Source organism: Lepidochelys kempii, chromosome 2, assembly GCF_965140265.1.
Source record: "Lepidochelys kempii isolate rLepKem1 chromosome 2, rLepKem1.hap2, whole genome shotgun sequence".
Lineage (NCBI taxonomy): Eukaryota > Metazoa > Chordata > Testudines > Cheloniidae > Lepidochelys > Lepidochelys kempii.
Window position 1 is genome coordinate 184,708,098 of NC_133257.1, and position 22,233 is coordinate 184,730,330.

Here is a 22,233-nt window from a genome sequence, read left to right on the forward strand (position 1 = left end):
GGACAACAAAGGCAAGAACTTAAGTGGAAAATATTATGAGCCCAATAGACCAAGGCCCTGATGCTGCAATCTGATCTGCACTGGCAGACTCTAATACCTGCACAGAGACCATTGCAGGAGTTCATATGTACAGAACAGATTACAAGACTGGGGCCTACATGACACAATCAGTAGGCCAAACATTGTCCTGACAGACACCTCTTGCAACCTTACTGGCATCAGCAGGGTTTGCATGTGTGTGAAGGCAGAATTTAGCTTAGTCTGATTCCTAAAAGGTTTGCATGTGTGTGAAGGCAGAATTTAGCTTAGTCTGATTCCTAAAAGCTCCCGTCTAGTCAATGAAGCAAGAGACTTCATGTTAATATAATTAAATGATACCTTAGTTTATTTCTCTCTCTCTCACTGATCCTGGAATGGGAGGATTCCTGGCTTCACCATCAATTACTTACTAGCTTTTTCACTCTAGAAGGGGCTTGGTTGGCCATCTACTACTTATAAACAGGCTCAATATATAAAATCTCTTCAAATTTAATACTCCAGAAAAATAGAAAACTTTTCAAGCATGGGGCTCTCACTCAGCTCTGTATTTCTGACACTTTCTCTGCCACCAGATAAAGGAACAGGGATCACTGAGGAATACTTCTAGCCTGGCCTTCTGAACAGGAGGGACTTTAAGTTTGTCAGCTACCAGAGCAGCTGTTACATCCAACATGTGCCAAGAGTTTTGTTTGTATACAAAGAAAGCAAAGGACGTAGAAGTTGGCCGCTCTTTTCTACAGTCCGAGCATAGAGAGAAAGAAAGTCGTTGGCGTCTAGACAATGGTGCATTAATGTTTCAGACTGACATTTACACAGTGCCTCCAAACTGCTTTGTTATGAGACTTGACATCAGGATTAAACACTATGCTGTTTGGCTAATACTGTGGACAAAACTCTAGAATCATAGTCACACTTTACTACAAGATCAGACTGTATTACAAGGACAGTTTGACCCTCCACCCACCCCCCCGAAATCACACTTTAAACAAAAACGCACTCCAACAGTTTTTTTTTTGAAGACAGATGAGCAGGTATGAGGTTAGTCTTTCAGAACAGCTGTCTGTCTTGTCTCCATCAGGATAATTAATAACCATCTTGCACTGGAAATGAGCTAGTCCAGCCATTTCTTACCTTATTCCTTTTACTTTCCTTGGCCCCTTTTCCCCCTGGAGGTTTCCTGATATATTCTTTTAATCAACCCTTTTATCTTTTTTATTTCTTGTTGCTGTAACAGTCTAAGTGTCCTTTTTTGTTGCTGCGGTCATTTCACTAGTCCGTGATCATCTGCAAGACGGCCCAGCGGGGTTGACACAGTGTGAGATGAGGCAGACAGGCATTGCCAGCAAAGCTTTCCTACTGCAGTAAGTGCAGTGCTGAAATCAGATGATTTCTAAGACGTCTAGGGGGACAAAGCCTTTCTTCTTCCCACAGTAAACTTTGATAAAGCCATTGTGTTCCTTTTCAGAAGTCACGCAGATCTGAAGTTAAAGAGGGGGAGAAATATTCAGATAAACAGCCACTTTATTCCACGAGCGAGTACTTACTGTGTGGGGGAGACTTGTGCTTATAAAGCCTGTATATAGAGCTGTCCCCTTTATATTTGAAATGGAAGAAACTGGAAGAAATGGAAGAAACTCCACCTCCACATATAAAGTGATGAAGGGTTTCCTTTTGAAGTGCCAGTATACACCTGCAGTTTTCTCTGACATAGGTGGGAAGTGTCTTCAATCATGGATTTTAAAGCAGGAACTATCACTGTGTGTGTGATTGTATAGCGTCTATGACAGTGGGAGCCAGTCATGAGGGAAGCATCTGGACTCTCCTACAATAGTAAGGTTAAATAATATATTCTCTGAAGTGACTAGTGATTTTAGGTAGTGTAGTTTTAGAGGGCCCAGCTTGAGACACCTTTAAGAGGCCTGCCTTTTACACATTACTGAGCAGCTGTCTTCTAAAACTCAGGCCCTATAAAGTTTATCAACGGGGCAAGCAACAAACAAACAAAGCACCCCAAATCTCTTTCAGAAATGTAAGCCAACAGTGAACAATGTGGCACTAAGGATCTGAATACTTCCAGCAAACAAGCTATTGAAATCAAACAGCATTCTAAAGTTGGGCATAAAACAGATGCATCCACAGCAGTGATGTGGGGCACTGAACAGTATCTCTCATGGACTCTTGCATCCTTGATGCTGTGCCAGGTGAACAATCACTTCATGGTGTTGTCTCTGTACAGGGGAGAATATGCTGCCAGTATGTGCAATATTTAGTTACTCAGAGGACCTGCAACTGACACATGGCCCTAAAATATATCTTATTGCATAATTTTCAGCTGGATGATGACTTATATTTATTACAGTAGTACCTAAAATGCCTCATCTTAGATTAAGGCCCAATTCTGGTAGGTATTCTACATACGTATAGGCTCAGATCCTCGAAGATCTTTAGATGCCTAACTTCTAATGAGCATAATTCTTTGTGGGTCAAAGAAAATCACTTATTCACATACTCAAAACATTCTCATTTCATCCCCCTCTGCAATAACTGAACAAGGGCAAGGTGGGCTTTCAAAAGGTTTTTGATCTTGCTGCTGATTCCCTTCAGAGCTCCCACTGCTGTCAATGGTAACACCCTCTATGAAACTGTGGGTTTCAGAGTAGCAGCCGTGTTAGTCTGTATTTGCATCACGAAAGCTTCTGCTCAAATAAATTTGTTAGTCTCTAAGGTGCCACAAGTCCTCCTTTTCTTTTTATGAAACTGGGGCAGATTTAGCGCCTAATTAGGTGGGAGGATATAGTTTCATAGAGATAAAGGGAGCATTAGGTCACGTACTCTGGCCTCTTGTATATAACAGGCCATTAAATTTCATCCAGTTACCCCCGTGTTGAACCCAGTAACTCGGATTAGACTAAAGCATTTTAGTCCTCAGACTAAAATGTTTTGTGCCCTACTGAGATGTCACCAGCACCCCAAGCCCCCTGCAGGGGCAGAGAAATGATTAGGTAGGATAGACCCAAATGATCCTAGCAGGTGAACCACACTCCATGCCACAGAGAAAGGCGAGAAAAATCTAAGGTCCCTGAAAATCTGACTTGGGGGAAAAAAAAATTCTTTCCAACCCCAGATCTGGTGATCAGTTGGACCCTCAGCCCATGAACAAGATATTCCAGCCAGGCCTCTAAGAAAGAGCCTCTATCACCTCAGAACACCAGTACCCCCTGTCCAGTGGCCTTCTTCAGCTGTGGTCAATCCCTGATGCTTCAGAGGAAGGCAATAAAGCAAAGATAGAATACATCTGGCCAATTGTGCATTGGGGAAAAATATTCCTCTCTAATCCCTGTAAGGGGCTGCCTGTCCAAATTACATGTCGCTTGCAAGCTTTTGATACTCTAGGTCTTGCCTGTGGGAGCCTCCAGCTGGCACTCTGCTGCCCATTTCCAGTGAATAGGATGTATTGGGGCAGAAATGGGCACACTGTGCCCTGGCAATCCCTTGCCAGACATCAGGTCTAAGGAGGCTGTAGCAGCTGCCAGAACTTAAATCAGGAGCTACAAGTTGTGCAGGGGGCCAAATCAAGCCCTAGCATCCTCAGGGACTGTGGGAATGCAAAGGTGGCTTTAAGCTGTTTTTTTCCTTCCTTTACCTCTCAGGGGGTCCTGCATGGACCAGAGCTTGGCCAGCTTCAAGCTTTGGCTGCAAGCTGTAATCCTTGGACCCGATTCTTCTCTTGCTCAGGGGTAAATCAGGAGTAACTCTGTTAAAGCACTGTAAAAGGCATCTAAATTAATGGAGACTGAAGCCCCTTATTGCTAACAACTGTCACATTCGATTGGGACCCTGCACAGTGCTTCAGCTGCTACGTGGAACTAGTGCAGCTGATAAACGCAAAACAATATTGTGGCTGGGGGATGGGGGGGGGCGGGGGAAGAGAGTGAGAGACTGTTGGGCACTTACAGCTTGCTGTATCAAATTGAAATCTTCTTAAAATGGCACTTGCTCATGCTGCCAAAACCAGGGAGCAGCTGGGAAGCAACTCCCCAAGAAATTAACAATACAGACACTGAAAACCTGCTGCGGGTTCATGAGGTTAGAAAGGGTGTAAGTGCCCATTTCCCAGGCTACGTCTAAGATAGCGGGTGGTCCAAGGAGAGAACTGGAGGCAGAAAACACGATCTAATATTAGAAGGTCACGTCCCAATTCTTTGTTTCCGTTCTATTTAAAAAAAAATTTGCTGGGATCCTGACTGTTCTCTGAACTTGGCAGCATATTCTGACCCTGAAGAATTCTTGTCCATCACTTTCCTCTTAACAGATGGGCAAGATGACTGATTTGGAAACGATCTTTTAAACTGCACTGTTTATTAATAGACTCCAAATCACATGAGTCCTAGACTTTGCATTTTGCCAAGTGGAAAGCCCCAAGTGGAAAATGCCCTTTGTCCAGCAGCAACTGAGTTTTTGCTGATTTTCACTGCTGTCTCTTATTTTCACCCCAGAATGTTCCCCTGGCTCCTGCACGTCTTAAAATACCATTTCTCATTGCCATGCCACGCCTTGGTTTCCATTGAATCGTAATTTGGATACAAACTCACTACAGTTTCTTGCGGGAATTTAGAACTTTGGAAAGGTATCCGATTGACAGTCCTGGAGGCTGATGCCCTCGATTTATCTGTAAAACTGGTGCGGCCGTGTCCGCGTCCCTACGTTTTCTTGCCAATGCACTTCAATCCTGGCCTGAAATCACCAACTCTGTGGACTGAAGGAGGGTAGTTCAATCGCCCCATTCATTCTTTTTGCTTCTTGATTGAAACTGCCTGCCAGGATGCCTTTTGGGGTGATGTATTTTGTGCCCACTAGCTCCCTAGCATTTGGACTGATAGCACCCGCTCGTTTCACACAGGTTACCAAAGAATGTTCAGATGGTAATGACTACCCATCGGGCTAGACTGAATCATTAACAGACTAATGCAAGGCTACAGAGTCTATTCTCAATCCTCTGTGTTAGCCAGTCCCTTTAATACAACAGGGACACAGATTTCAAGTTGTCAAGACATTGATAACTTCAGTTCCAGGAATGGCCTGGAGGAAGATCTGCCCTCCACCGATCTGAGGGAAGTTAGTTTGGCCTAAATTTTCAAATATAATTTAGTGTTTTTTTGGGGGGAATCTTAATTTTAGGTTCCTGAGATACCTTAAAGGGGCCTGGTTTTCAGACAGTGCTGAGCAACTATCAAGTGAAAATCAGGCCCCTTTACAATATTTCAGGATGGGAACTCAAAAACTGTGCTACCCAAAATTACTAGTTAATTTGGAAAATGTAGGCTTCTGTGTTTTGGAGCTAGGCTGGGAGCATGCTCCATGGGTTTCAGTGTGCTTAGGGACTGCAAAGCCTAAAGCTGGATTAGTACAAGGCCCTGAGATTCTGTCCAGTTATTGGGCTTTGGTGCTATAACAGCATGTCAGTACAATATTGCTATGTAGCAGTGTCAGGTTATAAGCACAGACTCTAGTTCTCTCGTTGTAGCAATGGCTCTTTCCTGGGAGGTTCTTTATGTAACAGAAACAATTTACAGGGCCGTGTTTTGATAAATGCATCACACTATGGAAAATTACAACTCTCCTTTTTGAAGGCATCTGCTTATCCAAGAAGCAAAGGACTGGATGAAAGGCATGACTGTTAGCCTTGGGTGTGAATTTCTTTGCCGCTTTGGATCTTTTGGATTACAGTAGTTCAACTTTTTCTGAAGCACAGGGGACCAGATCCTCAGCTCATATAAAATGGTGTAGCTCTATAGACTTCAATGGTGCTACTCCAATTTACAGGAGCTGCCCATCTGGCTTCAAGGCTTTTTCCCCCAGTGTTCATTTCCTTTGTTTTAAATAAGAAATTAGGGAGAATAGTAAACAGAGATTCAAAACAATAGATTATTCTGAGTCCTTTAAAGGCCATTATGGTCAAAATGTAAATGTTATTGTTAATGTTATTTTTCAAACATAGATTGCATAGGGATATATATTTAGATATGTTTCAAGATGCAGATTTCTTTTTTTGAGCAGAGGTTCACTTAAGACCTGCTAAGGTATAAGGGGAAGGCTGTAGAATGTGTGTTATTGAACTGATATGCTGGGTCAGACATTTCAGGCTAGAGAAAGATTTTCACATCCAGCTGAGGACACAGTCTCACATGGGAAAGTTTACACAACTAGTGTCGTGCAAGAGTTTTGTTTCAAAATCAGAAAAGCTGCAAAAGTTGTCTAGCTTTGGTTTCAAACTCAAAAATAAGAGCCTGCTCTTACTCTCCTGAAATCAACAGCAAAACTCACGTTTTATTCTAGAAGGTAATATCTTTTATTGGACCAGCTTCTCTCACCCACAGAAGTTAGTCCAATAAAAGATGGTATCTCATTCACCTTGTCTCTCTAATAGCCTGGGCTACAACACTGCACGCACATTTTTTTTTTCTAGGAGGTGCAAAATTGAGCCCTATAGAGAAATTTTTCTTCTGAACCAGTTTCAACCCACACAAGCCTGTCACTGTACCCTAGCATGAAAAATGTTGATGTCTTTGAAGAATGCTTTTTTCCCAGGCTGAGTTTCATCTTTCATAATGAATTTTTCAAGAGCTCTTATGTTAAGTGGAACCCTTACATAATGCAAGAGACGGAGGAGCAAAATGTGCTGTTTCCCTTCTCCCCCTTCGTGTCAGTCTACACAGCCCACAGAAGCAGGCCTCCCAGCCCAAATCTACAGACTCTGGCTAGAGTGGCTTGTCCTAGATTCTAAAAAATAGTGATGTAGACAGTGCTTTGAAGTTGTGGCTTGGGCTGGGGCTCAGGCTCTAGCACCCACCCCACTCCCTAGGTTTCAGAGCTAAACTCCAGCTCAAGCTGCAATGTCAACATGCTGTCTATACAGTGCTAGCACGAGCCCTGCTAGCCTGAGTCTGTTGATCTAAGCTCAGAGGCCTGCTTCTGCGGGCTGTGGAGACATACTCTTAGCATCAGCTTTACCACAAAAGTTTGGATGAACCTGGAACTCAAAGTGTTTGAAACCATGCAAAGCAAAGACACAGGGAGACATGCCCAGGGTGCCTATGATACTGAAAACCTCTTCGCCTGTATTTGAAAATAGCCTGTATTTTTGCCTGTCTGTTATCATGAATTTTTGCTCCCGATTTGATATAATATTGTGAATACAAAAATTTCCTCATTTTCTGCACCGAGCACTTTATGGTTTGTATATTCTCTTCCTGATGTGCATACATAACATCCATTAACATGGCAGGGAGTTATGTCCAAGCATCAACAGGAGCATCCTGCAGTATGAAAGCCCTTGGTGACAAGCACTGTATTCGAAAATGAGAAGCTCACATTAAACTCAATGGGCCAGGTCTCTGTTTTTTTTTTTTTTTTTTTTTAAAGTTCAATGACTCAGACTTGTGCCAGTTAAGTACAGCCCTGTGTGGGGGTCAGACCACCTCAGGGATAGTCCCAGGATGGTGAGAGGGATTCCTGTGATAGAATGACCCTTGTGGAAGTTGTGCAAAGTGGCCTAGATATTCCTTGCACCTCCCCTTCTGCATCTCCTTGAAGTGGCTGATCATAATTTGACCCCCTACATTTATTGCTTCGTTAGATTTTGTTCAGTCTCTACACCTTTCCCCCAGATCCCTCTGCATTTACTTGCTCACTCTGCCTGAGCTCTGTGCTATTTTCTGTTGAACATATTTTCTCCCTCTTCACTCCCTTTCCCCCAGCTTCTCCTAAGCAGACAGAGAACACCATAGCATTCAGGTTGAACTTCAGTGTTTGCATGGGTTTGGAATTAAGCAAGACAAGTTTGCTTGTCCTTACTAAAAGGGAACGAAGGGGTTGACAGACAGGATGAATTAGTCCACCTCTATTTACCTCATATATTGAATTGAAACAATGAACTGCTCCTGATGATAGCTCCCATACACTCCTATTGTGAAAGAAGGACAATAGGATGGTTTCATGTTTAGAGACAAGTGCCAGACTTTATATCGGACCTTTTAGAAATAATAGTTTGATGGGAAATGATACAATAAAATTGATCCATAGCATTTACAATGGTAGTCATGTTAACAGACAGGATATCATGTGTTTAACATTATAATCTGATTTAATTGCACAAATCATCTGTCAATCTACCTTCATGTTGACACATCAAATTCCCCAGGGTAGATTCCCCACTCCCTTCCCCCTTACCTAGTAATTTACACCTGTGCAAAGTGGTATAAACCCCTCCTATCCTGACTGGATCATGTTTTTCTATCCTTTTGTGCAGATGAAAATAACCACACAAGGTGCAGGGCAGTGGAAAATCAGGATCACAGCGAAGATATTTGCATTAATTTACTGTGATGGTAAAATACTTAATGCAGCTCATCTCACTTTAACAGCTTCAGCGTTGCCTAATGTACTTGCTGCAGGAGGCAGTCAAACTATATAATCTGAGTGCTCTTCCAATGTCTTATTTACAGGGATGATGTTGCCACAAAATGTTAGCATTTAGACATTCTTCTACATCAAAGGGGTGAAATATCCTAACCCACCATCAAACTGAAGTGCTAACAAATGTCACAAGCAAATGCTACATTAAAGAAACATTAGGGGCCAAATTTTACGCTGACCTAGACCCTCCTCCCCCATTCAACCGCATTAAGGTCAGTGGCATTGCAGAGTGCAAGTCAGCACAGAATTTGGCCCCTAGGGATATGAGATGTGATGCAAATCTCCGAAGGAAAGAAAAAGCCCCATGAAGAGGGGAAAATAATTATCTTTAACAGGATACACTGAGAAAGATTTCAAGCTGATGTCCATTCGCATCAGAGAACCTTGACTATATTTTCTCCCTTAGTTGTTTGTTGCCTTAGTTATGTTACTGTGTTTGTCACAGTGCTGATGTTCTTTTAATGTAGAATGGGCCAGATTCTGCTTTCATTTACACCAGTGCAATCCCATAGAAGCCCTCCATTGACTTCAACTGGATCCATTCAGTGTTCAGGAAAAGTAGTTATAAAACCAAATTTGAAATAAGAACACACCAAAGGCATATCCCCAGATGGAAGATATGCCCATCATTTTGTGTGCACATTTAAAAACAACATTAAAGAGGAAGATTTGATCAAAGACCTTCAGAGTGAATAGCTTGTGAGAGTCCAAACTGATGTACAGTAAACATTTGAAACAGGGGTGTTTTTAATTTTTTTTAAAAAAATCAGTGTGTAGCAATGAGGGGGAAAGAGAGGCACAAGGAGTTATGGAATGAGAAGGCATTTAAAATGATAATTAAAAGATCTCTAAGGATGTTGTTATCTTAACTCTGCTCCCTTTGAAGTCAAGCCTTTGGGAATTGGCATCCGTGGGAGCAAGGTCAGGCCCAATGCAAAGCAGTTTTGAAAATCCCATCCTGAATTATTTGGAAGCCTCTAGTGGTTCACATATTGCCCCATGTATCAGCATTCCCGTCACTATTACCCTCAGCCTCCCCTTCCCTCCTTTTGTCTGTTAAACACATTTGTTAAGTCTTGTCTTAAATTAAGCCCCAGTTCTGCAACAAACTTATATATGTGCTTAACTTTATGCATTGTTTGTTGACCCATCTGAAGTCACTAGGACAATTCACAGTCTGTAAAATTAACCATGTCCATAAATCTTTGTGGGATTGAGGATTTAGACCATAAACTCTTTGAGGCACAGTCTGTCCTCTCAGTGTTTGTTACAGCTGGTCAGAATTTTCTGAAAACATTTTTTCAGTGGAAAAATGTTGATCTGTCAAAACTGAAACTGTTTGTGGGAAAGGGTTGGTTTTCATAAATCTCCTGATTATTATTATTTTTTTAAGTTTATAAATGGTTGAAACATCTTGTTTTGAAATTGTCAACACAAAGAGTTTCATTTTCTGGTTCATAATTACTGTTTTGACATTTTTGAGTTAATTTATATTAAATAAAGGATTAAAAAGGCCAATATAAATGAAATGTATCAAAATTATTGAAAGGAAACATTTAGATCAGCCTGATCTGACTTTTGTTTCCAGACATGTTCATGCAAATTTTTGACATTTTGATTTTTCAGCCTGAGTTGGCATCTGAAGAAATTTTAAAATCTTGAAAGCTATCAGGGGATGAAAAAAAAAACAGTTTCATACACAGCTCTAGTGTACATACCATGCGGCCATGATCCTGACTGTGCACTAGGTATTACCACAATACAAATAATATTTACTGAAAAAAATACTATGTGCTGTGAAAGAGTCTCCTCATGATTTCTTTGCACACCGAAAACTTCTAATGAAGTCAAGCAGATTACTGGGTACACAAGGAATGCAGAACTATGCCCTTAATGTACAGTAAAAGGTATACTTCACTTACTTGGTTCTCTTTCAGAGTAATCTGTCCTTGCTCCTTGCATCCAATAAATGTTCTGACACACTTGAAAATCTTTTCGTCTTGTTGCACTCTCTGAACAAAATTAGCGGGGAAAAATCCTATTCTGTCCTCAATTCTCCCCTATGGAGTAAGCACATTGACAGAAGAATGACCTTCATACTTATCATAAATACCATTCATTTATTGTGTTAAAGGATATAGAGTATTTGGCTCGTACCTTCCACCAGTCTTCATTAGAATCTTCCAGCAGTGTGATCATATCACCTGGTCTATAATTAGAAAAGACAGATGTCGGGAATTTCGATTAAGATGTGTCTTAATTGCACAAGCACATCAACATTCATAGTGAAATTCTCCTAGAAGTGTAACCCAGCCTTGATCATTATATCTGATTAATCACTACAAGTGGATCTATGAAGCAATGAGAACTTCCTAAGTCAGATATGAGCACAGAAGCAAAATTTCCATCTTCCAGGCGAGAGAGGGTCAAACTCTGCTCTCAGTTATACAAGTGCCCAGCTCAGTGACGCTAACGTGGTTGTACCATTGTAACTGGGTGCAAAATTTGTCCCATTGAATTCTCCTGTGTATTTTGATGCCAAGGCAGCGCTATCAGGTCCCGAATGGCTCTGCTGATACTCCCACAAGCTGTAACATTTTTTACCTGCAGCTGAGTGGAGACACAATGAAGTCAGTGGCGCTGTGCTGATAAATATCAGCTGAGGATTTGGCCCTGTGTTTTTTGCACTGGCTCACATTAGAGATAGTTTGGCAGGGTACAATACCAGGATGAACACCCTGAGGTATTTTGTCTCAAGCATAATCTCTGGCCCAGCAACCTGATGGATGGCAAGGGAGAGTGCGTGTAACATCATTCTGTAGACTGGGGCAGTCTTCTCCTTCCTGTAGCCATGGACTGGTGAGGGTTGCATTAGGTGGAAGTTGGGGGGCACATGGCCATGACCCCCATTTCCCCCCAGCTCCTTTGGTGTAATTTGTACCCACAGGGCTAAAAGGGAGGAGTTCCTGTGCTCTCTAGAGTGGAAGGACTATTATTGTGCCTGGCTAATGCAGGCACTTGGCAGAGAGAAGGCTCCTGCAGCCCTCCCCCAACTTCATCCATTCTAGGGCCAGACACAATATGGCCCTGAGGTTTGATCCACACAGTCTGAGCCTTATTCCCATTCAGTTTAGCTACTGACTTCAACAGGAGCAGTAAATGGCTGTGAACGTGGTGGGTGATATATTAAACCAAATTTCACCCTACCTCAGCAATTATAACCCGACATCCCAGTTTAGAATACACGATCTCCACCGCTCCTTTTTATAGAAAGATATTTGTAGTAAAATGAAAAATCCTGTGTGATGTACTTTGATTCCAATTTAGTCTGAAACTGCTTAGAAATACCTATTTGTACCAGGGATCACCATGTTACATGAAGGCATTAACTATTGTTGGGACACAGAATCTTATCAGCCAGGTTCTCATGCTGTTACTGCTAAAGGAAGGCAGCAAGAAACCAGTTTTATTTAACTGACAAATATAATTAATCAGCACGGATGTAATTCTACACAAATATCTTTTTGATTCAAATGGGACATATTTACCTTTATAATGCATGGAGTCATGCTGTAATTGCTGAGTATCATAAGCCAGCTGACTATTTCCAGCCTCGGGCTGGGAGAATAATTTGGCCAGAAATATTAGCCTACTCCAACTTGCCATATTTGAGTCTGCTGGGCTCATCCCTAATATTGCAGCGTTAGTTCAGCAGATATCTGAAGACCCACTTTGATGCTGCATCAAGTTGTTACACAAACATGACACACTGTGCTGTTGGACGCAAGTTCTGCCCACTTCCCAATGTGACCAGCTCCAAGAGCTCTGTTCTGCTGGGTGTGAGCCTTTCCTTGGGGTTATGGGGGTTTTGCTGAAATTAATGGGCAATAGCCGATCCCTAATTTCTCCAGCTTTCCCCACATCCTATCTTGAACTCAATGTACAAGAGTGATGACATCACAGAACCATAAAGCTTCCAGTCTTTTTGGAACATGTCAGGAACTGTTTGGACAGTGCCTGCTAGAGACGGCACATCAGACCTGGGTTTGATTCCAAGCTACGCCACTTAAAAGCTAGACCAACTCCCATTAAAGTCAAGGGACTGAGTCTTTAATTTCTCTGTCTCTGTTTTCCCCTTTATCAAATGGGGATAATAATGCTTGCCAACATTTTTAAAGTGCTTTGGGCAAGCTTTTAAAAAGGTATTTAGGCAATCCACAGGTGCCTAGTGGAATTTTCAAAACCATCTACGTGTCTTACTCCCATTGGTTTAAATGAAAATCTAACCCATAGTGAGCAATGTGAATCCAGCCCAGGTCAGTAGCAACCAAACAGCATTGTTATCTGGTGGCTATTTGATGCTCTTCGTTGTGGTGGCTTTTGGCCACACAACAAAACCTACCACCATAACAAGTGTCACTAATCAAAAACTTAGCTGGCATCTCAACAGAGAAGGCAAGTCAATCCAAAGCAGTCCTTGTTTATCAACCATCAGGACAGACTGCAAGGCACACTTTTATACCTTGTTATGAGGGTGTGGGAGGACTCTGGCGGGGATGGTAAGCTCTTACGTCCGTGGTTCAACTTCTGGGTTATTAGACATGGTTGGGGAGGGTGGTTACATTACATTTTTAAATGGTGGTCCTTTGTAATTGAATGAGTGAGTGCGTAAACCAAAATAAACCAATAATGCAAAATGAAAGTCCAACATGCAGAGCATTTAGACATAGCAGCTCTGGATTCCTAGCAAGTGTCATCCTGCATGTGGCTATTTTTATCCAGTTATCACACCTGAAACAAAGCAATCATGGAAAAATGCCAGCCAGGCAAAATGATAGCTCTGTCTTGAGCAAGGAGAGGGCACAGACTTTTCTTGAGTGACTTTGTAAGTATATTTTATTGGAGTCAGCATCCAACTGGTTTGATCTTGGGTGAAGCATGAAGAGAGCGGATATGTTTTGTGAACAGTGCCCAAAGCAGACAGCACTCCTAGAGCCTATTAAAGTCTCTGCAACAATCTACTCACTGTGGGCCTGCATCAAAGCCCACGGTAGTAAATGGAAAGATTTCCTTTGACTTCAGTGGGGCTTTGGAACAGGCCCTGTGAGACTGGACAAATCAGCACTAGTGCAGGGTTACATGAAAAAGTGCTAAAGAAAATATATTTGAACCAGAAGATTTTGCAATTCAGACCAACCTTCCATATAATGTAAAAGAAAACACACTAGCAGCCATTCACCATCTTGAGATCCTCCTCATTCCCCTTTTCTGAGACAAAGTCTCTGGGGGTGCGGGCAGTGGGAAGTCAGGGAGGGAGCAATCAGTTAAATAACACTGGTAGAAGTTCCAACATTGTTACTAGAGCTGGTTAGAAAATGGGGATATTTTTTCCTGTGGAAATTTTTTTTGTCAAAATCCCCTAAATTTAAAACCGGATACTTTTTCAGTTTTTTGGTTGCTGAAAATTGAAAATCTTTTGGCCAAAACAAAAGAAAGTTTGTCATTTTCTGATTTAAAAAAAAATCTAAAATGTCAAGGAAAGCAGATACTTTCTGCAAAAATATTTGTTTAGTTGACAATCCAATTTTCTGTTAAAATTTTTTCAACCATCCCAAAAGAGATTTCAGCACTTAGGAACCTAAGTCTCATTAGAATCATAGAATAGCAGGGTTGGGAGGGACCTCAGGATGTCATCTCGTCCAACCCCCTGCTCAAAGCAGGACCAATCCCCAACTAAATCATCCCAGCCCGGGCTTTGTCAAGCTTGAAAGTAATTGAATGGGAGCATAATTTTCAAAAGCGCCAAAGTCACTGGACTTTGGCACCAAAATGACTTGAAAGTTTTACCCATTATTTTCTTTGTAAAAAGCTTCTCCCCAGCTCTGCATCATTTTCATAAGTAGAAAGAGGGAAAAGATACATAATTAAATAGCTGTGAGACCATTATATATATAAATAATATAATGCAAATAGCATAGCAAAAATTAGAATTAAAAGTACAACACTGATTTAAATCTGCACCATTCTCAGTTTCCCTGGGTCAAATCAATAAGTAAATATGACAGCACTTTACCTCATCTCCAAGTCTTCGTTCTCTTGTGGTACAAATTTGTACAAGGCAACGTAGGCGTGCATTTGTGATGTGTCTTTATAAACAGGCCCCTTTAAGGGGAAGAAAAAAAAAAACATAAGAAAACCTGTAAGTTGCTGGCTGCCTGAATTGCCATGTCCTGGACAGAGATGGGTCTGAGATGTAATATTTGGCTCCAGATCTGAACTTTTTTAAAATCTGGGGCCTTTCAATCCAGGATTTTCGTTCATCCCATTAAAGACATAGGGACAAGAGTCACAGCTGGCTCTAAATCAAAGAAACATTTACATTATAGGAGGGTATTAGGGGATAAACATGACTTCTGAAGTTTGCAACAATTAGATCCTCTAGAACCACAGGTTCAAGTTCTTGCAGAGCTGACTCAGCTTTTCATCCTCCAGAAACAGATAAAGAGTGCTTTGTGCAGTTTACTATTTGTGCATATTTTGAGTGAGATCTTAAAAAAACCCATGCTCTCCGCTGTATGTTAAGGGCTGCATGCTATGTGCCTGGCAGTTTTTTACTGTCATATAGAATCATAAAAATATAGGGCTAGAAGGGACCTCAAGAAGTCATCAAGTCCAGCCCTCTGCGCTGAGGCAGGACCAAGTAAACCTCGACCCATCCCTGACAGGTGTTTGTCCAACCAGTTCTCAAAAACTCCAATGTTGGGGATTCCACAACCCCCCTTGAAAGAACAGGAAGCTTTTCCAAATAGTTAACCTAAAGCTCCCATGCTGTAGATTAAGCCAATTACTTCCTTCAATAAACATGGAAAACAATTGATCAGAGTCCTCTTTATAACAGCCCTTAACATATTTGAAGACTACTATTGGGACTCCCACCAGTTTTGTTTTTCTTTTCTCAAGACTAAACAGTTTTTTAACCTTTCCTCATAGGTCAGGTTTTCTGTACTTTTATGATTTTTGTTACTCTCCTCTGAATTCTCTCCAATTTATCCACATCTTTGTTGTGCCCAGAACTGGACACAGTACTCAGCTCTGGCCTCACCAGGGCTGAGTAAAGCAGGACAATTACCTCCTGAGTCTTACATACAACACTCCTGTTCTTACACCCTGAAAATATTAGCCTGTTTTGCAACTGTAGCACATTGTTGACTCATATTCAAGTTGTGATCCACTGTAACAATCAGATCCTTTACTCTAGTACTACCACTTAGCCAGCTATTTCCCGTTTTGTAGTCGTGGATTTGATTTTTCCTTCCTAAATGAAGTACTGTGCACTTATCTTTACTGAACTTTATCTTGTTGAACTCAGACCAATTCTACATTTTGTCAAGGTCCTTTTGAATTTTAATCTTGCCCTCCGAAGTGCTTGCAACCCCTCCCAGCTTGGTGTCATCTACAAATTTTATAAGCAAATTATCTACTCCATTATGCAAGTTATTAATGAAATCACTAGATACACCCTCCCACTATGACAGTGAACCATTAATAGCTACTATTTGAATACTGTTTTCCAACCAGTTGTGCACCCACCTTGTTGTAAATTCATCTAGACCACATTTCCCTAGTTTGCTTATGAGAATGTCATGTGGGACTGTATCAAAATCAAGATATATCACATCTATTGCTTTCTTTCTATCCATTAGGACTGTCATCCTGTCAAAGAAGGAAGTTAGGTTGGTTTGGCATGATTTGTTCTTGACAAATACATGCTAGTTGCTCCTTATAACTCTATTATCCTCTAAGTGTTTACAAATTGCTTATTTAATAATTTGTTCCAGTATCTTTCCAGGTATTGAAGTTAGACTGACAGGTCTATAATTCCTGGGGTCCTCTTTGTTCCCGTGTTTAAAGATAGGTACTATATTTGCCATTCTCCAGTACTCTAGGAACTCACCTGTCCTCCATGAATTCTTGAATATAATTGGAAATAGTTCTCAGATTGCTTCAGCTAGTTCCTTAAGTACCCTAGGGTGAATTTCATCACACCTTGCTGACTTGAATAATCTAAATGTTCTTGAACCTGTACGTCTCTATTTTGGCTTGTGTTCCTTCCCCTTTCTTGTTCATATTAATTGTATTAAGTAGCTGGTCACCATTAGCCTTTTTAATGAAGACCGAAGCAAAATAGGCATTAAACACCACTGCCTTCTTAATATCATCAGTTATAAGTGCTCCTTCCCTTCTAAGTATAGTACCTATGCTTTTCTTTGTCTTTCTCTTGATTTTAATGTATTTAAAGAATCTCTTCTCATTCCCTTTTATGTTTCTTGCTAGGTATAACTCATTTTGTGCCTTAGCCCTGGTCTACATTACACGTTTAGGTTGAATTTAGCAGTGTTAGATCGATTTAACCCTGCACCCGTCCACACGACCAAGCCTGTTTTGTCGACTTAAAGGGCTCTTAAAATTTATTTCTGTACTCCTCCCCAACGAGGGGATTAGCGCTAAAATTGACATCGCTGGGTCGAATTTGGGGGTACTGTGGATGCAATTCGACAGTATTGGCCTCCAGGAGCTATCCCAGAGTGCTCCATTGTGACCACTCTGGACAGCACTATCAACTCAGATGCACTGGCCAGGTAGACAGGAAAAGCCTTGTGAACTTTTGAATGTCATTTCCTGTTTGGCCAGCGTGGCAAGCTGATCAGCAGAGGTGACCATGCAGAGCTCATCAGCACAGGTGACCATGGAGTCCCAGAATCGCAAAAGAGCGCCAACATGGACCAAACAGGAGGTACTGGATCTGATCGCTGCATGGGGAGATGAATCTGTGCTATCAGAACTTCGTTCCAAAAGACAAAATGCCAAATATATTTGAAAAAATCTCGCATGCCGCTTCTATGATGAGCTGCATGCAATTCTAGGGGGCGCCTCTACAACTACCCCACCCCTGTACGTGGACTCCTGCCAGGGAGTCTCACGCAATGGGGATGAGGATTTTTGGGACAAGGAAGATGATGATGATGAGGAGGTTGAAGATAGCGCACAGCACGCAAGCAGAGAAACCGTTCTCCCCGACAGCCAGGAACTGTTTATCACCCTGGAGACAATACCCTCTCAACCCAGGCTCCTGGACCTTGAAGGCAGAGAAGGCACCTCTTGTGAGTGTACATTTGTAAATATAATACATGGTTTAAAAGCAAGCATTTAATGATTAATTTGCCCTGAAGACTTGGGATGCATTCGCGGCCAGTACAGCTACTGGAAAATTCTGTTAACGTGTCTGGGGATGGAGCGGAAATCCTCCAGGGACATCTCCATGAAGCTCTCCTGGAGGTACTCCCAAAGCCTTTGCAAAAGATTTCTGGGGAGGGCAGCCTTATTACATCCTCCATGGTAGGACACTTTACCATGGCAGGCCAGCAGCACGTAGTCTAGAATCATTGCATAAGAAAGCATGGCAGCGTATGGTCCTGGTGTTTGCTGGCATTCAAGCAACATCCGTTCTTTATCTCTGTGTTATCCTCAGGAGAGTGATATTATTCATGGTCACCTGGTTGAAATAGGGTGCTTTTCTTAAGGGGACATTCAGAGGTGCCCGTTCCTGCTGGGCTGTGTGCCTGTGGCTGAAAAGAAATAATCCCCGCTGTTAGCCACGCGGTGGGGGTGGGATGAGGGGGTGTGAAGCAATCTTCCCAGAGAATTGGGTGTGTGGGGGGGTTTAGTTGGGTTTGTGCTGCATGTTAACCCGAAAACCACAGCCCCTCCTTTTAAATGGCCAACCCAATGGGTGCTTGGTATGGGAAATGAGGGTGCTGCTATTTGAAACCATTTCCACATATTATGAAGGTTAAAGAAGCCAAAAGACTGTGGCTTACCATGGCTGTCTGCAAGCCGAAATCTGTTGCCCAGCCCTGCATGTGTGATCTCTCACACCAACTGGCAGGCCCTCAATGTAAGAGGCAAAATATGACCTTGTAAAGAAAGCACATGTGCTATGTAATGTTAACAGCTTGGTTCACCATGAAAGAGTCTACCCATTGTTCTCTAAAATGTGTCTTTTTAAATACTACTCTCCCTTTTTTTCCTCCCGCAGCTGCAAATGTTTCAACGCTCCCCCTATCATCTCTGTCCCAGAGGCTAGTGCAGATAAGGTGGAGAAAAAAATGCAATCGCAATGAAATGTTCTCTGAGCGCATGCAGTCCTCCCACACTGAAACAGCCCAGCAGAATGTGAGGAGGCAGACAATGTCAGAGTCCAGGAAAGCATAAAATGAACGCGAGGACAGGAGAGACACGTGTGAGGATAGATGGCTGGAGCAAGAGGAGCGGTGGTGGCAGTGTGATGAGAGGAGGCAGGAAGCAATGCTGAGGCTACTGGAGGATCAAACTGATATGCTCCGGCGTATGGTTGAGGTACAGGAAAGGCAGCAGGAGCACTGACTGCCGCTGCAGCCCCTGTGTAACCAACCGTCCTCCTCCCCAAGTTCCATAGCCTCCACACCCAGATGCCCAAGAATGCAGGTTGGGGGGGCCCTCCGGGCACCCAACCACTCCACTCCAGAGGACTGCCCAAGCAACAGAAGACTGGCATTCAATAAGTTTTGAAGTGCAGTGTGGCCTTGTCCTTCCCTCCTCCCCCAACCCACCTAGTACTTCCCTCCTCCTCCACCCCTCCTGGGCTACCGTGGCAGTTATCCCCCTATTTGTGTGACGAATTAATAAAGAATGCATGAATTTGAAACAACAATGACTTTATTGCCTCTGCAAGTGGTGATCGAAGGGGGGAGGGGAGGGCGGCTGGCTTACAGGGAAGCAGAGTGAACCAAGGGGGTGGGTTTTCATCAAGGAGAAACAAACAGAACTGTCACACTGTAACCTGGCCAGTCATGAAACTGGTTTTCAAAGCTTCTCTGATGCGCAGCCCACCCTGCTGTGCTCTTCTAACCACCCTGGTGTTGGGCTGCGCGTAATCAGCGGCCAGGCGATTTGCCTCAACCTCCCACCCCGCCATAAATGTCTTCCCTTTTCTCTCACAGATATTGTGGAGCACACAGCAAGCAGTAATAACAATGGGAATATTGGTTTTGCTGAGGTCTAACTGAGTCAGTAAACTGCACCAGCGTGCTTTTAAACATCCAAATGCACATTCTACCACCATTCTGCACTTGCTCAGCCTATAGTTGAACAGCTCCTGACTACCGTCCAGGGTGTCTGTGTATGGCTTCATGAGCTATGGCATTAAGGGGTAGGCTGGGTCCCCAAGGATAACTGTAGGCATTTCAACATCCCCAACGGTTATTTTCTGGTCTGGAAAGTAAGCCCATTGCTGCAGCCATTCAGACAGACCAGAGTTCCTGAAGATGCAAGCGTCATGTACCTTTCCCAGCCATCCCACGTTGATGTTGGTGAAACATGTCTTGTGATCCACCAGTGCTTGCAGCACCATTGAAAAGTACCCCTTGCAGTTTATATACTGGCTGCCTTGGTGCTCCGGTCCCAAGATAGGGATATGTGTTCCGTCTATCGCCCCACCACAGTTAGGGAATCCCATTGCACCAAAGCCATCCACTATGACCTGCACATTTCCTAGAGTCATTACCCTTGATAGCAGCAGGTCAGTGATTGCACTGGTTACTTGGATCACAGCAGCCCCCACAGTAGATTTGCCCACTCCAAATTGATTCCTGACTGACCGGTAGGTGTCTGGCGTTGCAAGATTCCAGAGGGCTATCGCCATTCGCTTGTGAGGGCTGTGCTGTGAGGACTACTCTTATCTTGGTATTCTTGTGCTTCAGGGCAGGGGAAAGCAAGTCACAAAGTTCCATGAAAGTGCTCTTACGCCTGCAAAAGTTTCGCAGCCACTGGGAATCATCCCAGACCTGCAACACTATCTGTGCTTGTTTCCCGGGCCCAGAATCGGCATTCAACAGCATGAACCTGCCCCATTATCACCATGATGTCCAAATTACCAGGGCCCGTGCTTCGAGAGAAGTCTGTGTCCAGGTCCTCATCACTCTCGTCACCGCGCTGCCGTCGCCTCCTCACCTGCTTTTGCAGGTTCTGGTCCTGCACATGCTGCAGGATAATGCGCGAGGTGTTTACAGTGCTCATAACTGCCACGGTGATCTGAGCGGTCTCCATGCTTGCTGTGCTATGGCGTCTGCAGGAGAGCAGAGTGGCAGCAGAAGCGGTTGCGTTCCGTCATTCGATGACGATGGTTTGCAGCCTTACTGCACCGTCCGCTGCCAGCAGCACCCAGGACACAACAGCGGCGGCTGAGCTGAGCGGGCTGCATGCTTGCCATGGTATGGTGTCTGCGCGGAAAAAAGGCGTGAAATGATTGTCTGCTGTTGCTCTCACAGAGGGAGGGGCGACTGACAACATGTACCCAAAACCACCGACGACAATGTTTTTACCCTATCAGGCATTGGGAGCTCAATCCAGGATTCCAATGGGTGGCGGAGACTGCGGGAACTGTGGGATAGCTACTGTCATAAATATAAAGGGAAGGGTAAACCTCTTTGAAATCCCTCCTGCCAGGGGAAAGCTCCTCTCACCTGTAAAGGGTTAAGAAGCTAAAGGTAACCTCGCTGGCACCTGACCAAAATGACCAATGAGGAGACAAGATACTTTCAAAAGCTGGGAGGAGGGAGAGAAACAAAGGGTCTCTGTCTGTCTATATGCTGTTTCTGCCGAGGATAGACCAGGAATGGAGTCTTAGAACTTTTAGTAAGTAATCTAGCTAGGTACATGTTAGATTATGATTTCTTTAAATGGCTGAGAAAAGAATTGTGCTGAATAGAATAACTATTTCTGTCTGTGTATCTTTTTGTACCTTAAGTTTTTGCCTAGAGGGGTTCTCTATGTTTTGAATCTAATTACCCTGTAAGGTATCTACCATCCTGATTTTACAGAGGGGATTTCTTTACTTCTATTTACTCCCATTTCTATTAAAAGTCTTCTTGTAAGAAAACTGAATGCTTTTTCATTGTTCTCAGATCCAAGGGTTTGGGTCTGTGGTCACCTATGCAAATTGGTGAGGCTTTTTACCAAACCTTGTCCAGGAAGTGGGGTGCAAGGTTTTGGGAAGTATTTGGGGGGAAAGACGTTTCCAAACAGCTCTTCCCCAGTAACCAGTATTTGTTTGATAGCGGCCAATCCAAGGACAAAGGGTGGAATATTTTGTACCTTGGGGAAGTTTTGACCTAAGCTGGTAAAGATAAGCTTAGGAGGTTTTCATGCAGGTCCCCACATCTGTACCCTAGCGTTCAGAGTGGGGGAGGAACCTTGACAGCTACCCACAGTGCAATGCTCTGAAAGTCGACGCTAGCCTCGGTACTGTGGACACACTCTGCCAACTTAACGCACTTAGTGGAATCGACCGTATAAAATCGCTTCCTAAAAAAATCGACTTCTATAAATTTGACCTAATTTCGTAGTGTAGACATTAGTCTCTCTGATTTTGTCCCTATATACATGTGCTGTTCTTTTATACTCCTCCTTAGCAATTTGTCCATGTTTCCACTTTTTGTAGCATTCCTTTTTGATTTTCAGGTCATTGAAGAGCTCCTGATGGAGTCATATTGGTCTCTTATTATTCCTCTTATCTTTCCCTTGCATCAGGATAGTTTACAGTTCTCTTTAATACTGTCTTCTTGAGAATCTGTCAGCCCTCCTGAACTCCTTTCCCCCTTAGATAAGGTCCTATGAGAAGAG

The 22,233-nt window shown here is 43.0% G+C and overlaps 1 protein-coding gene across 1 annotated transcript in view; it reads right to left on the reverse strand.

The window, feature by feature from the left end:
* Positions 1–1,024: 1,024 nt before the first annotated feature.
* STAC (SH3 and cysteine rich domain) overlaps positions 1,025–22,233 on the reverse strand; it is a 106,132-nt gene continuing 84,923 nt past the window's right edge. Inside the window, exons 8-11 of the mRNA XM_073329503.1 lie at positions 14,588–14,676; positions 10,672–10,723; positions 10,437–10,574; positions 1,025–1,517 (exon numbers count right to left, since the gene is read on the reverse strand). Of these exons, the coding sequence (XP_073185604.1) occupies positions 1,419–1,517; positions 10,437–10,574; positions 10,672–10,723; positions 14,588–14,676 (378 nt within the window). The 3' untranslated portion in view covers positions 1,025–1,418. The remainder of the gene's footprint in view (positions 1,518–10,436; positions 10,575–10,671; positions 10,724–14,587; positions 14,677–22,233) is intronic.